Source organism: Thalassophryne amazonica, chromosome 13 (genome assembly GCF_902500255.1).
Source record: "Thalassophryne amazonica chromosome 13, fThaAma1.1, whole genome shotgun sequence".
NCBI classification, from domain to species: Eukaryota; Metazoa; Chordata; class Actinopteri; order Batrachoidiformes; family Batrachoididae; genus Thalassophryne; species Thalassophryne amazonica.
The window spans coordinates 70,361,561-70,380,373 of NC_047115.1; the positions used below are offsets into that span (position 1 = coordinate 70,361,561).

The window sequence follows — 18,813 nt, forward strand, 5'->3', positions numbered from 1 at the left end:
TCACTATTTTAACCAGTGAATTTTTAGCCTTAAGAATGAGATTCCCATACCAGCACAACATAGAAAAGGTTAAAACAGACTCAATACAAGATTTGTAAAAAAGTATCATAATAGTCTTATCCACTTGAAAATAAGACAATTTACGAAGACAGAACAAATATTGTTGACCCTTTTTACACAACATGTCAGTATTAACATTAAAGTTTAGCTTGTGATCAATTATAGTCCCCAGATGCTTATAAGTTTCCACAGACTCCACCTGCTGTCCCTTAATGAAGGTAGCCTGAGCTGGTGTGAGCTGTCGTCGGAAGTCCACAGACATATCTTTTGTTTTAGCCACATTTAGTTGTAAATATGACTTATCACACCACTTTACAAAATCTTCCACCACCGGGCCATGATTATTCTCATGATTATGTAAGAGACTAACAATGACAGTATCGTCTGCAAATTTCAAAATAAAATGATTTTCGTGATGGCTTTGACAATCATTACTGTACAATATGTACAGAAGAGGCGAAAGGACACAGCCCTGAGGAGATCCTGTTGAGGACAAAAGGGTGTCTGACATGCACCCATTTACTCTGACTCTCTGTGATCGGTCTGTTAAAAAAACTAAAATCCAACCAGCAATATTAAAATCTACAGAAAAATTATTCACAAGTTTGTCAATTAAAATGTGAGGTTGGATAGTATTAAAAGCAGATGAAAAGTCAAGAAATAAAAGTTTGGCATGTGCTTTGTTGCCCTCAAGGTGTTTAAAAACAAGATTTAAAAGTGTGGCAGTAGCATCCTCCACTCCACAGCCAGACACAAACATACCACTGTCGCAGCTTTTTTGAAACGTGTTGCAGGCATCCATTTCAAAATGAGCAAATATTTGCACAAAAACAATAAAGTTTATCAGTTTGAATATTAAATATCTTGTCTTTGTGGTGTATTCAATTGAATATAGGTTGAAGAGGATTTGCAAAACATTGTATTCTGTTTTTATTTACATTTTACACATTGTCCCAACTTCATTGGAATTGGGGTTGTATAAATACTTTGTATTAGACTAGTCAGGGCATGGACATAAGAATATTTATAAGACAGCTCTTTCAGAAAGTTGTGACATTGCATTTAACTGACACAAAGTCAACCAATCTCTGTGAAGTCTGCAAGGCCTCGGAATTTTGTCCATTCATTGAAATATTTCTGCAAATTTGACCAGTGCTTTTTTTAGTTCCTGGAAGTTTAAGCAATCACAGCAGTTCCCTGCACAAAATGTTTAGCTGCACATCACCAAACTCACTTCCTTGTTTCTGTTTGTGAGGAAACAGAGATGTGACACGAACGTCTCACATTTAGCAACAAAGATTACTGATAAAGGTTCTCTGTAGGAAAGCGGAGACTTATTGTTTTTCACAGTGTGCAATGTTGTGGCAGGTGGGGAAAAAACAACACACTGACTGATGAACACAATTCAACTGCAAAACACATCCACAGAATTACAACCCCTGGCAAAAATTATGGAATCACCGGCCTTGGAGGATGTCCATTCAGTTGTTTAATTTTGTAGAAAAAAAGCAGATCACAGACATGACACAAAACTAAAGTCATTTCAAATGGCAACTTTCTGGCTTTAAGAAACACTATAAGAAATCAGGAAAAAAAATTGTGGCAGTCAGTAACGGTTACGTTTTTAGACCAAGCAGAGGGAAAAAAATATGGACTCACTCAATTCTGAGGAATAAATTATGGAATCACCCTGTAAATTTTCATCCCCAAAACTAACACCTGCATTAAATCAGATCTGCTCGTTAGTCTGCATCTAAAAAGGAGTGATCACACCTTGGAGAGCTGTTTGCACCAAGTGGACTGACATGAATCATGGCTCCAACACGAGAGATGTCAATTGAAACAAAGGAGAGGATTATCAAACTCTTAAAAGGGGTAAATCATCATGCAATGTTGCAAAAGATGTTGGTTGTTCACAGTCAGCTGTGTCTAAACTCTGGACCAAATACAAACAACATGGGAAGGTTGTTAAAGGCAAACATACTGGTAGACCAAGGAAGACATCAAAGCGTCAAGACAGAAAACTTAAAGCAATATGTCTCAAAAATTGAAAATGCATAACAAAACAAATGAGGAACGAATGGGAGGAAACTGGAGTCAACGTCTGTGACTGAACTGTAAGAAACCGCCTAAAGGAAAATGGGATTTACATACAGAAAAGCTAAACGAAAGCCATCATTAATACCTAAACAGAAAAAAACAAGGTTACAATGGGCTAAGGAAAAGCAATCGTGGACTGTGGATGACTGGATGAAAGTCATATTCAGTGATGAATCTCGAATCTGCATTGGGCAAGGTGATGATGCTGGAACTTTTGTTTGGTGCCGTTCCAATGAGATTTATAAAGATGACTGCCTGAAGAGAACGTAAATTTCCACAGTCATTGATAATATGGGGCTGCATGTCAGGTAAAGGCACTGGAGAGATGGCTGTCATTACATCATCAATAAATGCACAAGTTTACGTTGATATTTTGGACACTTTTCTTATCCCATCAATTGAAAGGATGTTTGGGATGATGAAATCATTTTTCAAGATGATAATGCATCTTGCCATAGAGCAAAAACTGTGAAAACATTCCTTGCAAAAAGACACATAGGGTCAATGTCATGGCCTGCAAATAGTCCGGATCTTAATCCAATTGAAAATCTTTGGTGGAAGTTGAAGAAAATGGTCCATGACAAGGCTCCAACCTGCAAAGCTGATCTGGCAACAGCAATCAGAGAAAGTTGGAGCCAGATTGATGAAGAGTACTGTTTGTCACTCATTAAGTCCATGCCTCAGAGACTGCAAGCTGTTATAAAAGCCGGAGGTGGTGCATCAAAATACTAGTGATATGTTGGAGCGTTCTTTTGTTTTTCATGATTCCAGAATTTTTTCCTCAGAATTGAGTGATTCCATATTTTTTTCCCTCTGCTTGGTCTAAAAAAGTAACCGTTACTGACTGCCACAATTTTTTTTCCTGATTTCTTATAGTGTTTCTTAAAGCCATAAAGTTGCCATTTGAAATGACTTTAATTGTGTGTCATGTCTGTGATCTGCTTTTTTTCTACAAAATTAAACAACTGAATGAACATCCTCCGAGGCCAGTGATTCCATAATTTTTGCCAGGGGTTGTACTTAAAAACATACATAACAAAACAAAACAAAAAAAAAGAGACAGGACAAATAAATCACCATGACAAATCCAGATCTACAGTATAACCAGTACTGAAGGAATCAAGGTGGTAACCCTGACATATTATAAATCACACACTAAGTGAGTGTGTAAGTTGAGCCTGGGAGCATAGCTGGTGTTGTGCTTCGCTGCACCCATAGAACTGCATAGGGTCCTGGGTGGCAACTACCCAGGCACACAACCGGTCCATTGCCACTTCTCCAAATCAACTAAAATTACCATCTATCTTCGCAGCCAGGTTAAACGTGGGCATCCTCTTAGTCTTCTCCAGCTCCTGGGTCCTCAGTGCACAGGCACCTGCATGCTGAGTCACGCACAGAGAAACGCGCCACATGGCCAAAATGTCAAAGCTGACACTCCCTCACAATGCAAGTGATACTCCTCATCTTAGTCTCTCTTCATAACTGCTCATTTGATACAGTCATTCCAGTGGTACTCAAGGATCCTCCAGAGACCTCATACCAAAGACATCAAGTCAACGCCTTAGGTCACTGGTTAGCATCCAAGTCTCACCACCATACAGCAAACAGGTAACATTCTAAAGACTTGCTCTCCTGCAAAGATATCGCCAACATCTCTATCCAGCAACGTCATGACTCCATAAGCTCTTAACAGGCATCAAAGGCTGACGACTCGGAGACATGAATGTCAGTGCTGAGATAAGTGAATGTCTCTGCAAATTCAACTGTTTCACCACATGCAGATACCTTTCCTTTGGCTGCATCCAAGAAGTTGTTAAAAGTCTGAGTCTTAAGGTGCCTTGACACTTGCATGCATTTTGGCCCCGCACTCTCATGCACTTCGTTGTGACAATGTGCCCCACTGTGTTCACAGCTGGGTGAAGCGCTTTGTGCACTGGAAGCTGCGTATATAAAATAATTATTTTGTTGCGGATTAATCATTTTCTGGCAAAAGTTTGGATTCCGGAATCACAAAGGACTTACGAGTAGCTGTAAAATTATGTTTATCATAGATTTAACATCTCGTTCTAATCAATCAGATGAGCTGCGCTGTGATGCGGTGCGCTGACGGATTCACTTGCACTCACACTCAGTGTTTTTTAATTGTTTGCACAATGTTCACATGAAGTTCACATAATGTATGACAGAGATTTTGAAGTGCAAGTTCGTGTAAGTGTCAAGGTGCCTTAAGTCTTGATCCAAGACAATTGGAAACACAGACAGAGATTCCTCACTCAGGTTCTCAAATGCTGCAGTCAAACTGTCCATTGATTCTGCAAGATCACAGCATCATTTCAGAAGTCAAGATCAATAAACCTTTCATTGCCAGAAAAATAACCCAAGTCACTGGTTTCCACAACCCTACCAAACACCTTGTCCATGCAAACACTGAACACTGTAGGAGCCAGAACACAGTTAGTCTGGAACCCTGGAATACCCAAAGACTAGGATAACAGTTTCACCAACACTAACCCAGAAAACTTTTAATGTCTATATTCATTGTTAGAATCCCTCTATGGAATCACTCAATCAGACCTCAGGGTGTATGAGCACACCCCTTTTGTTTAAAATTTAATTCCCAGCACCTTGCTGAACCAGGCCGGGGTCTATAGTTCATGTGTCTATTGACCATCAGGATAATGTTTTCATCCTTCATCAGTAAACTACACCCAAGGACATCTACAGAGGAACCCTACAATAACTTTTCTTTATTCACATGTAATTTATTTTGGCAGTGAACCAATGAGCTTTGTGTTCTTGGAGAAGAAGGAAAAATCTGGCTGTCTTTTGCTCACTATTTTGTGGACACGATGAGGTAATTCCCCACTCTATAGATGCTGCTTAAGCCCCTGTCACAGTGGCGTATTCGTAGAGCTGCTCATTGCAGCGTATCTTCTACGCTGTAATGAGCAGCTCTCCGCCCACTTCACGAGGAGTTTTTTCTCAATATGCAGCAGTATGTTGAGGACTACGTGCGTAGGACGGAAGAAATTAAACATGTTTAATTTTCTTCGGTGTACAGCACAGCATGGAGCCTTCACGCGAGTACACGCAGCACCGTGCTACTGTCCGCTATTGTGAGCCCGTCCACGCTTCAACACGGTACTGTGCGCCACTTCACATCTCCCTGGAGCTATAAATACTGCAAGATCGTTGCTTCACTTTATCATACTAGACTCATGATATGAGGACTGTTTCACTGTGTCGCATCTTTTCATAAAAGCTCTCTCTCTCTCTCTCTCTGTCTGAGAGAGAGAGAGAGAGAGAGAGAGAGAGAGAGAGAGACCGCGTGCGCTATCAATAAAAGCGCTCCCAGTTTAACGAGTCACAATGTTTCGTTCAGGGCAGCCTTTACCACAGCCAGACTCAGCAGCATCTGGACACAATGAAAGTGATCCACCAAGACAAAAAAAAAATAAAAAAAATAAAAAATAATAATAATGATAATAATAATGTTAAATGACTGTTTTTGAGCCGCACCACACCATGCAGTAGAGAACAGAGTGCAGTTCCACAGGGGCAGAACACGCGACTGTGTGCACACATTAAACGCAACTGAATGCATCATCCGTTCACTCTTTTAACTCCATTGTCAGTGTCATGTTGACATTCGTCAGATCCTGTAGATTCCATAAGATACTGATGGCCAACATGTTCACCTGAAAGCCCAGAAGAGCATAATGCGGGTACGTCTGTCAGCAAACCAATAGTGTTAATTTTGTCAGACGAGACAAGACGAATCTTCATCAAGATCAATGATGAAGATATTCGTCACTGATCTTGACTCATCCCATCTGCAAAAAAGCAATGTTAATCACTAAAATCACACTTCTGACCCTTCATTTGTTTATTCTGGATCCTCCAATGAACACAGACAAATTGTTGCACACCATAAAACAAAACTAAGAGCATTATAGCAAAAGTCGGCAGCACTTTGCTGGATTCACTTCAAGCTGCACAGATGTCTGTATTCAAACTTCATTATTTTGGTCAGTGTTTTAATTCAGTGCTGGGATTGACGTGTTAAGAGATGAATACTGTGTGTGTGTGTGTGTGCGCGCGCGCATGCACACGCACATGAGTGAGGCAGAGAGACACTGGCAGCATGCAGGGATGCTGTACAGTGATTGCTTTAATATATTTTTCCCTCAGATTCCACCTGGAAACAGTCAAAACCATGAAATTCACTAATACTCTGATCCTTTTGTTTGATTTCTTTTTCCTGTGACCTGTGTCCGTCTCGATTTTGCTACATTCCTCTCCCTTGGATGTAATACCAAACATTTTGTCTATTTTTATTGGCATGGCTGGGGAGGCGATGTGCAGCACAGATGTGACACCAAAGTATGTGCACAAAGACTTCTGTTCAGAGAAGAAAGAACACAGTACATTGTGAAAAAAAATCCTACAAAGTCAAAATACTTAAGATGTTTCTAGAGAATCTACACTTGAGTTTTTAGATTTTTGTCAACTTTAATAAAATTTTAGAAAGGAACTGAAAACATTTACAACAATACATGTTCCTGTTACATTTTTGCAAACAGTGACAATATAAATGAAAGGCAGAGAGCTGTATAAATGTACACATAAATATACATAAGTCTGTAATGGTATTATTGACAATGCGCATCCGGAAAGTATTCACAGTGCTTCACTTTTTCAACATTTTATGTTACAGCCTTATTCCAAAATTGATGAAATTATTTTCCTCAAAATTCAACACACAACACCCCATAATGACAATGTGAAAAAAGTGTTTTGCCTTTTTTTTTTTTTTAGCATTTTCTTGCAAATTTATTAAAAATAAAAACCTAAGAAATTACATGTGCATACGCATTCACAGCCTTTCATTGTATTCTGTTTTTATTTACATTTCACACAACGTCCCAGCTACATTGGAACTGGGGTTGTAGGTTGAAGAGGATTTGCAAATCACTGTATTCTGATTTTATTTCCATTTCACAAAATGTCCCAACTTCATTGGAATTGGGGTTGCATAAGGTCCCACAGTTCACAGTGCATGTCAGAGCACAAAAACCAAGCATGAAGTTAAAGGAATTGTCTGCAGTCCTCTAAGACAGTATTGTCTCGAAGCACAAATCTAGGGAAGGGTTTCTACTGCTTTGAAGGTCCCAATGAGCACAGTGGCCTCCATCATCCGTAAATGAAAGAAGCTCAGGTCCAGGACTCTTCCTAGAGCTGGCTGCCCGTCTAAACTGAGCGGTCGAGGAAAAAGCGCCTTAGTCAGGGAGGTGACCAAGAAACTGATGGTCACTCTGTCAGAGCTCCAGCATTCCTCTGTGGAGAGAGGAGAACCTTCCAGAAGGACAACCATCTCTGAAGCAATCCACCAATCAGGTCTGCATGTTAAAGTGGCCAGATGAAAGCCACTCTTGAGTAAAAGACACATGGCAGCCCACCTGGAATTTGCCAAACAACACCTGGAGACTCCCAGACTATGAGAAACAAACTTCTCTGGTCTAATGAGACAAACAACTCCAAAATAGATATCCACCAAAGTAATATTCACACTAATGAGTTTTCCATCTGGACTTCATGGTTGTTGAGATGTATAGTACATGCTATACATACACAAAAATAAGTCCATTGGCTACTCCCTTGTTTTGACTTGGGGTCGCCACAGCAAATCCAAGGTGGATCTGCATGTTGAACTGGCACAGGTTTTAGCCGGATGCCCTTCCTAACGCAACTCCATGTCACATGGAGAAATGTTGCAGGGGTGGGGTTTGAACCGGGAACCTTCTGCACTGAAACCAAGACACTAATCACTTGGCCACCACACCTACGCTATACATACACATATACATATACATACTATATATAGATTAGGGATACAACTGTTTTGCAACCCCATAGTCTTGTATTGTATTCTGATGAGCTTTTGTGACAAAACAATGGAAATCAATGGGTTTTTTTATTTGATCAAAAAGTTCACCCAATTTTAACTTTGAAATTTTTAAACTCCATTGCAATTGGGTGGCTTTTCAATAACTCGAACCCTGGTTGAATAATAAACATAAAAGGAAAAAGATGATGACGCATTACAATCTTATCACTACTAAATCACCACAAATGCTAAGAATTTATTGAAAGCCAAGAGTGCTATGAAACCTTGCCCATAAAACCTTGTCCATACATAAGTGTACAAACATGGGTTCACGGGTGAACTGTTTTAAAGATAGCTCTGAAATGAGTTCAGTTCAGTTACGTATGCATAATAGCCCAACTACATATACAGAAAAATTAAAACATTGTATCCCTAATATACATACTTTATTTAAAGAGCACAACACTCAGATTCACCTTACATAAATGTGTTCACGACTGAAACGGACTACAAAACTGAACTGAACACAAAAATGAACAATATAAATAAGATTAGTAACTTACAAAAAAAAAAAAAAAAAAAAACTTCAATAACTCTGGTTGGTACCATATTTTAACATAACTTCTTTTCCATGCAGTAGTTGGGGTGGATGGATGATAACTAGAAAGGAAGAACTCTAAAAAGCCAAAGGGGTCCCAGTGGTAAGAGAATAATTACAGCAGAAACAGATAAACAACTTAGGTCTCTGTCCAGAAGAGACCAGTCACAAGAACTGCTTTAAACTTCTAGAGAACCCAAGTTTCAGGGACACATACGCCCTGCAGGAGGGTTTTACACACACACACACACACACACACACACACACACACACACACACACACACACACACACACACACACACACACACACACACACACACACACACACACACACACACACACACACACACACACACACACACACACACACACACACACACACACACACACACACACACACACACACACGGGGAAGTCATGGACTGGAGGGTGTACAAGTTGGTGACCTGAGAACTGCATCTCTACTTTTTTTTGTAGGAAATGTGGTTCTGTTATCTTCATCAGATAGTGACCTCCGATGTGCACTGGGCAGGATTGATGCTGATTGTGAAGTGACTGGGATGAGGATCAGCGCCTCCAAATCTAAAACCATGGTCCTCTATCCAAAAAGGGTGGATTGTCCCCTCTGGGTCAGGAGTTCAAGTATCTTGGGGTCTTGTTCACAAGTGGGAGTAAGTTGGAGAGTGGGATTGACAGACAGATTGGAGCTGCATCTGACGTTTGACGGATGCTGTACCAGACTGTTGTGGTGAAGAAAGAGCTAAGCCAAAAGGAGACAGCCTTGATTTCGCAGTCGATTTACACGCTTATCCTGACCTATGGTTGTGAACTTGGGCAATAGCCTAAAGAACAAGACCGTCGATGGATTTACACTCTGGGAGAAGATGAGACACTCAACTATCCGGGAGTGACTCTGAGTCAAGCAGCTGCTTCTTCATATTGAAAGGAGCCAGCTGAGGTGGGTCGGTCATTTGGTGAGGATGTCCCCTGGTCATTTCCCTAGGATGATCTTTCAGGCATGTCCAACTGGGAGGAGGCCCAAGGGAAGACCCAGAACATGCTAGAGGGACTATATTTCCCAGATGGCTTTCCTACCTGGCAGTTGTACGGTGGGTGAATTTCTTTATAACTCTTTACTTTAAGCTGTTTTAAGATACAAAGTTATGCATAATTAGGGGCTTTTTGCTTGAAGTAACAGGTAGTGTGTGGCTTCAGCTGACTCCAGACTGTTCTGTTTGCAGATTCCAATAGCAGAGGCTGCTACTTGTTGAGGACCAACCATGTCCGTCCTATCTCAGAATTTTATTACAAGTATCTTTAAGTATAACATGGCTTGTTGTGGCTTTAATTTTCGTGTTCTTTGTTTTGTTATGTTAGCACGTATCATAGCTTACCTGATGTCAGCTCCACTCCAAGCTAACCCTCACACTACAAAGTGAAGCAAAAAGCCAGTCATAATATTTAATACCCAGACCCAAGCCAGCAGTCATGAAAACCACAGCCCAGTCCACAAAAATATACTTTGATCAAATACCCAAACCAATGTTAGCCTTTTAGCTGCAAGTCTAAGATGGGGGCATGTTTGGACTTCATTTGTTCAATATCTGATTTATATCAAGTGACACAGCAGAAACGGATAATGGAAAATAATTCTAGGAGGAAGTAGAAATAAAAACAGAACTGAAACACCACGTGGGGGATGAAGTGGAGAGACAGATTTGGAAAGGATGACACAAACAGCAGGAGGGACAAAAAGACATGGACAGAGAGTCATCAGAGGAGTTGAAATGGTAAGAATCTGGGTTTCATTTGTTATATAAGGGCCCAAGTCATGTCGGGCCAGGCCCGATCCTGGATCTACAGGCTTGTTTTCAGAAATCCTCGATATTTGCACTGTCAAGGCAAACATGTGCTCAGCACAAGGTCAACCAAAAACACGCCTCTCTCTGCTCCATCGTTTTCCCCTCTGTACAGCACTTCTCTATAAACTGGGTCATAAGCACAATCCTACCATCTGTCAGAGATCACACAGGTTTGGTTTCACATTCCTCTGCTGTGAACACCCCCACCGAACTGTGCACGCCTGTGCACATGCACAGCAGGAGGCTTCTCTGAACTACCCAAGACACAAAACCGACTTCAGTCAGCAATCCATCTAAACGAGGACCACGCCTTGACAGCAAACGCTGCCGATTTGTCTGTTCAGCTATAGGAGTATTCAAAGTCAAAGACACACCAAATGGAGGGAAGACATTTGTTACGCAGTGAGTGAAGAAGCTCCCCAACAACTGGCAGACATCAGCAGCCTTGTAGGCAATAACATCTCCAGCACAGAGAAAGACCATCCTCAAAACAACAGCTCAAAACCAAGGATATCAGGATTTTTACTCAGTAGGAAGAGACATGAATAAAGAATGAAAACCAAACAATTTATGGCAAATGCAAAATCTGATGAGGCCACTAGAATTTAAACCGTGACTGTCTGTTTAATGGAACATTAGCGTGGGAGCTAAAACTTCCCACGTGCGTGCCAAGCCACGTGACACGTGGACCAGCGTACGAACATCAAACCTCACATCTCCTTTAACTTACAGTCAAATCCATTTAGTATTTACACAGGCTTTTATTTTTAAAGTAATTTGTAATTTTGTCTGTTCACCACCACAATTGAGTTGACATGAAACAGCCATGACTTTCAATCTTAATTCAAGGAGTTAAACAAAAATATCACAAATTATTCCTAACACCAAAACATTTCACTCACATGAATAAAGGTGCATTTCCAATAAAGATTTGAAGAATTTTCTAAAAACGCATTTCGTTATTTCAGGTTGAGAGCCAAAATATTTGTACATACAGTGTTCTTGACAAATATGCAACACATTTTGAAAGCTGAGACTGATGCTAATATGTGACACAAGGACATTACACTAAAAAGGTACCTTAAAACAGGAATCAGTGAAAGGATGGTAAAATCTAGAAAATTCCCATGAACCCCAGCGGGTTCAAATGACAAGCATACACAATGGACTGACAATTAGAAATAGTTAGTTAGAAATATTTACATTTATATACCAAAGAATATATCGCAATACGTAACATTCCTGTCTCTGCTTGAAATTATATTGCAATATGACTTTTAGTCCATACTGCCCAGCCCAACATTTAAATACATATTTCATGAAAGAGCAGAGACCTTAAAGTTTTTACAAGAGTGTTCAGCACACTTTTGTTCAGCACTTGGTGCAGCACCACATCCAGTTGCACAAAGCTGTTGTGAGCATTAAGCCACCTTGACACTTACATTAATTTGATCCCCCATTGACACACAATTTGTCGTGCCAATGAGTAAACTCGTCATAAACTGTGAGTAAACTGTGCGAGGCCCTGCGCGCAATGACATTCACTGACGAGCAGTGTTTGCCAGTAGGTCGAGCAATATTCACGACTAGTGCACGCAAGTGGCATGAAATTTATGCGTGCCAGAAATTTTGAACATTTCAAAATTTCCTTTTGCACGCTGGCAGTTTACGCACAGTTAAAGATGAGTTTACTCACTGGCAAGCAAGATTGTGTGCCAGTGCTGGGCTCAAATTGATGTAAGTGTCAAGGTGGCTTTAAGTAAACTTTCCTGTTCAAAACCAGTATGACAGTATCAACAAATTGTTAACGAAATGTAAAGTTCAAACTGGTACATTTTTAAGATATACCCATTGGTTATACCACCTACCACTATGTTGGTTTAGTTTTTACCTCGCAAAGTTAAATGTTCCTGTGGGCTTGTCTTGTGACAGCCTTGCTCCAACCTTTAAGCCCCCGTCACACATAGCAAGAATGTGCCGGAACCATGCCCGATACAGCAAATATTACCAAAATCTGACGCAGTCGGGAGGAAAAGATGCGTGGTATGCAGTGTCGGAGCGCAGACAGACTGCCTCGTCCACAGTTGTCAGATCGCATCCAGAGTGTATGTAGACAACACAGACTGCTGTCAAATGGCCATAAAAGGTGCTGCAGACTGCCTGATCTCCAAATGTCTGGATGGCAGACCGGCGCGTGTGGGTAAACGTGCACACTCGTGGGGCTGTAATTATCACTCAGCCGTGTGTGTGTGTGTATGCATAACGCGGCATGGGCCACTAAGCGTGCGAGGGGAGCACGCTGGAAGCTGGGAAGTTGGACAGTGGCTCCTGCCACTGTCTAGCTTCGCTCCAAAGTTTGCTGGCATTGGGCCATGCAGTCCCTCAGACACAGTGCCTTTCTAGGGAACTTTCTTTTTTCTTGTTTGCTCACTTCAGGAGCACAACGCAACTCTGGACACCGCGATGGTTGGATTATGACATGGAAGTAATGTTTTTCTTTTGGGAGGATTCTAACCACAGGCTGCTGTCCCAGCTTCATGTCCATGTCGGCGCTGTGAAACACTCCTGGACCGCTGTTGGAGGTGAGATTCATGTTTATTAATGGTGTAATGGCCTGGCACAAGTTCCATGTTATATCTCGTCCAGAGTGAGAAGGTGACCATTTATTACAGGGTGAGATCCATTCAGCTCCGAGCCTGATGCGTGTAATGACTGGTTACGGCACAGCATGGAGAGGCGTAGCTGCCTGTGTTATGATGGAGACAATAGTTCAATATTATTTACGTCACCCATGGGAAGGAATGACAAATATCTGTACTGTAAGGTCGATTGTGGATATAACATCCTGTTCAGATTTGTGGCAGCGTGCATGCAGTAGCGCATGGAGCTTTCAGTTTGATAGCTTCTGTTCACATTCACTGTACATAGACATTATTATATGTGGCACATGCAGGTCATACCGGCAGGCTTTGCTGTGCCAGATCTATCTTGATGTTCCCTTGTATGTGCTCAAATCATTTCGGATCCCGTTTTGCCACCATCGGAATACGTAAATTGCGGTTACATGGTCCTCAGATTGCACATGGACCACCGTCGGATAGGTGTCCCATCTCAACCGCACCCGGAGAGTTTTGAACATGTGCATCACATTCGTGGCTGCCGGCCGATTTTGACCAACTGTGAATTTCCGTAGATGGCTGTCACAACGTTTTGGAACTGAAATCCAACACTTTTCGGATGTGCGCCGATTCATAAGTCCGACGCCACTCTGTGTGAAGGGGGTTTTAAACAACAGTTTCATGACAGAGAAACAGGAGTCTGTGTTGATGTAACTGTATCTATTACTTTAAAATTAATTTTCTATTAGTATCAGTTAATTTAATTGCTGCTGCTGTTATTATGCATGAATTATTACTTTTTTTTTATCTGCACTCACCATCCAAAAGGCTGATTTTGGATTCACAAAGGAAAACCAGCACATCCAAAAAGGCTCCTCTGGTCACCATACAGTTATTCTGTCTGAAAAACATGAAATTTCAGTTAGTGTTAGCTAGTCCACTCAGTGAATTGAACAGCTTCAACTTTTAATCAACCCCCCCAAACACACACACACACACCAAACCCAACATTTCACAAACCAAATTAAACAATTGTATTGACCAAATGGTCATTTTACAGAACTTAACATTTTAATACTGAATCTGATTAAAATATACTCCAATGATATCAAATGTACACAAGTGTGCAAAACTTGTGGCACTGAAATTTTTACAATAATACAACCCCTGGCAAAAATTATGGAATCACCTGCCTCGGAGGATGTTCATTCAGTTGTTTAATTTTGTAGAAAAAAAGCATGCCTCAGAGACTGCAAGCTGTTATAAAAGCCAGAGGTGGTGCAACAAAATACTAGTGATGTGTTGGAGCGTTCTTTTGTTTTTCATGATTCCATAATTTATTCCTCAGAATTGAGTGAGTCCATATTTTTTCCCCTCTGCTTGGTCTAAAAAGTAACCGTTGCTGACTGCCACAATTTTTTTTTCCTGATTTCTTATAGTGTTTCTTAAAGCCAGAAAGTTGCCATTTGAAATGACTTTAGTTTTGTGTCATGTCACTGATCTGCTTTTTTTCTAAAAAATTAAAGAACTGAATGAACATCCTCCGAGGCTGGTGATTCCATAATTATTGCCAGGGGTTGTATGATGGTTGATGTCTTATTTTCCTTCGTCAATAGATCAATATAAAATCTAACTTGAAATGTTCAAATATTCCACCTACAACAAATCAAATGTGATCCCCAATTTCAACAAAGAAACTAATAATTTTCAAATTACAGACCTCATTTTCACAAGAACAACAAAAAAAAGTTTTTAATGTCTTGCTGGGAAAATAACAACCCAAAGAGTTACTGACTGTTGCTCAAAGTTAAACTTTTTAATATTTAATTTAATACAACCCCAGTTTCTAAAAACAAATACATTTAAAATAATTGCAGAATAAAACCTAAAAGACATTAGAAGATATCACAAAAAAATGTATTTTCAAAAGAAGCATATCACAGATTTTAAATATTTATATTTCTAAATACTAAATAATGGGAAGGATTTGATTCATTTTCAAATGATATAGGCACATCAAATGTGCACTTCAATATATTTGGATTTAAAAACTACATACAAACTGCATGAAATATTCATGACAAAACAAAACAACAAAACACACACACAGTATATATGCCAGCCATCACATGAGAGGACATGAGGGTCAGCATCCTGCAACACCAGTAGGCCTGGAGGACCCTCAGGGAACCAGACCAGTCACACCATGTAGTGATACACCAGACCATCCCTGGTGCAAGACCAAATTTGGCACAGACCCCTAGATCCCTTCTTTCTGTAATTTCACACGTGACAGAAAGGCGGGGCCATAGTCCCACTTGCAACGCACCCTAGGGACAAAACCAGGCACTGCCCGTAAGCACCACTGAACACCTGAGGCTGAGGCCCCCACTGACCAATCTGCTCCAAAGGTTAATCATCTGGAGACACTCACCAAAAAGTATTCCTACCAAGTTTTATGAAAATCTGCTCACCCATTTGAAGTGATTTTATATACAGAGACACACCCGAGTGATTACATTACCACTGGCATACTGGGTAAGAGATATTGGAGAAATATCTCCACTGGCAGGCATACATGCCCAGTAGATCACACTGAAGCCATCATGTTTTAAAGATGAGGTGAAAGTCTTCAGATCAAGAAGTGTTTGTTAGCTTCTCTGTGCTTTTCTATTCTGGCCTTCCTGTTCATGAGGGCTACCAACTGTTTATGTCTTGTGGGAAATCCTATCTCTCGGATAAAGGCGGATAAAGGCTTCTCTCTACTGTCGATTTTGATACAGACACATCATACGAGGTCTGGGATCAGGGCTCTATGCTTCGACCCAGATGTCACTTATGACGGGCAAGTTGGGGGGTTAACTATATCATATTTATATCCTAATGAGTGTGTGCTGATACAGAGTCCTGATCCAATATTTGTATTTTGCTAGAAATTGCACTTGGATTGGACACACTGCAACCAATCCATTATGCAGGCTTGAAAAGTTACCAGCTCTGCCACGCATAAAGACAAAAATCAGCTTCAACAAATCTCCTTTGTTTTATTTATTTATTCTTAAAGCTAAAAAGATTGTTATATTGCTCCCGAATTCCACTTAGCCCAGAATTGCAGGAGCAAATCTAGGACAGGTTAATATTGATGGACTGTTTTATTGTTAAAATGTAGTTATTATGATGATGATGATGATTATATTATTATTAGTAGGAGTAGTAGTGTGTGCAAAAATGCATTTAAAATTTCTTCAAAAGTGGATCTTTACTGTAAGGGGGATGGGGGGAGCATCTTCACCCTGTACCCGTGTAAAAAACTATGACAGTCTTTGAACAGCAAGAAGTTTCCATTACATGTGTCATACAGGAGAATCGTGACCAGGAAGGACAGTGAACTACAGTAGTGTTCAGAATAATAGTAGTGCTATGTGATTAAAAAGATTAATCCAGGTTTTGAGTATATTTCTTATTGTTACATGGGAAACAAGGTACCAGTAGATTCTCACAAATCCAACAAGACCAAGCATTCATGATATGCACACTCTTAAGGCTATGAAATTGGGCTATTAGTAAAAAAAAAGTAGAAAAGGGGGTGTTCACAATAATAGTAGTGTGGCATTCAGTCAGTGAGTTCGTCAATTTTGTGGAACAAACAGGTGTGAATCAGGTGACCCCTATTTAAGGATGAAGCCAGCACCTGTTGAACATGCTTTTTTCTTTGAAAGCCTGAGGAAAATGGGACGTTCAAGACACTGTTCAGAAGAACAGCGTAGTTTGATTCAAAAGTTGATTGGAGAGGGGAAAACCTATACGCAGGTGCAAAAAATTATAGGCTGTTCATCTATAATGATCTCCAATGCTTTAAAATGGACAAAAACCCAGAGACGCATGGAAGAAAATGGAAAACAACCATCAAAATAGATAGAAGAATAACCAGAATGGCAAAGGCTCACCCATTGATCAGCTCCAGGATGATCAAAGACAGTCTGGAGTTACCTGTAAGTGCTGTGACAGTTAGAAGATGCCTGTGTGAAGCTCATTTATTTGCAAGAATCCCCCGCAAAGTCCCTCTGTTAAATAAAAGATGTGCAGAAGAGGTTACAATTTGCTAAAGAACACATCAACTGGCATAAAGAGAAATGAAGGAATATTTTGTGGACTGATGAGAGTAAAATTGTTATTTTTGGGTCCAAGGGCCGCAGACAGTTTGTGAGACGACCCACAAACTCTGAATTCAAGCCACAGTTCACAGCGAAGACAGTGAAGCATGGTTGTGCAAGCATCATGATATGGGCATGTTTCTCCTACTATGGTGTTGGGCCTATATATATCGCATACCAGGTATCATGGATCAGTTTGGATATGTCAAAATAATCGAAGAGGTCATGTTGCCTTATGCTGAAGAGGACATGCCCTTGAAATGGGTGTTTCAACAAGACAATGACCCCAGGCACACTAGTAAACGGGCAAAATCTTAGTTCCAAACCACCAAAATTAATGCATCACAGATGTGAAGAAATCATGAAAAACTGTGGCTATACAACTAAATACTAGTTTAGTGATTCACAGGATTGCTAAAAAAAGCAGTTTGAACATAATTTTGAGTTTGTAGCGTCAACAGCAGATGCTACTATTATTGTGAACACCCCCTTTTCTACTGTTTTTTTTTTTTACTAATAGCCCAATTTCATAGCCTTAAGAGTGTACATATCATGAATGCTTGGTCTTGTTGGATTTGTGAGAATCTACTGAATCTACTGGTACCTTGTTTCCCATGTAACAATAACAAATATACTCAAAACCTGGATTAATCTTTTTAGTCACATAGCACTACTATTATTCTGAACACTACTGTATATATTTTTTTAATCATCGCAGGAGTGCTGCAGAGTATTTTTGCATTGGCACCATGCTATGAAACAGCGACAATGACAGAAAGTGCTGATGATGTGTGTGATTAAAATAGAGGCCTTGCATATTTAATGCAAAGCAGTGTGATGTACTTTTACAACTGTGTGCCTATTCAGCCCACGACATGGTTCATGAGACGAGGTAAGGACAAATGCACACGGATTTAGAGAACAGAGTTTTATCCTAAATTGATCAATCGGTGTTTGGGGGGAGGGAGGCCCAGGAACATCACAAATATGCTGATTTTGGACCAGATGTCATTGTAAATGTGACTGAAAATTAACTTCCCACGTCGGGCAAGATGGCAACACGAAGCACAACTCAGACAGCAACCTTGTGAATGTCGACTGGCCACGCTTATTGTCGTACATGATCTTGCTCTGGGCAGCAGTTATGAAATCAGTTTCTTTGTTCAGATGAACTATTCTTCTGTTATATATATTGTACCAAAATGCTATCTGTGGGTTTTCAGATTTTGTAGTGTTCCTGAGCTCAGTTTTGTGCTTGTGTGTGCTGGTTATTAAAGGTGCGTTTACACATATCCAAGATGCGTTACGAATGTCATTTTTCTGTCATTCGTGACACATTCCTGACATTCTTAATGTGACTTAACGCATCTGAATAGGTTTCTTAATAGTGCGTGTTGGTGCGTGATATTCTTGATATTCGTGGAGCATGTTTTTGCCTGTCAAAAAATCTTCCACGAATGTCACACACCACCCTCATTTCGTCTCACGCCATGGAGGTCGCAACTGAGCGTATTGATCCTTCTTGATGAGTAG

General features: G+C 40.4%; 1 protein-coding gene across 1 annotated transcript in view; it reads right to left on the minus strand.

Annotated features, from left to right (window-relative positions):
• thada (THADA armadillo repeat containing) overlaps positions 1-18,813 on the minus strand; it is a 281,569-nt gene that overhangs the window by 60,941 nt on the left and 201,815 nt on the right. Inside the window, 1 exon segment of the mRNA XM_034184530.1 lies at positions 13,945-14,027. Coding sequence (XP_034040421.1) covers positions 13,945-14,027 — 83 coding nt within the window.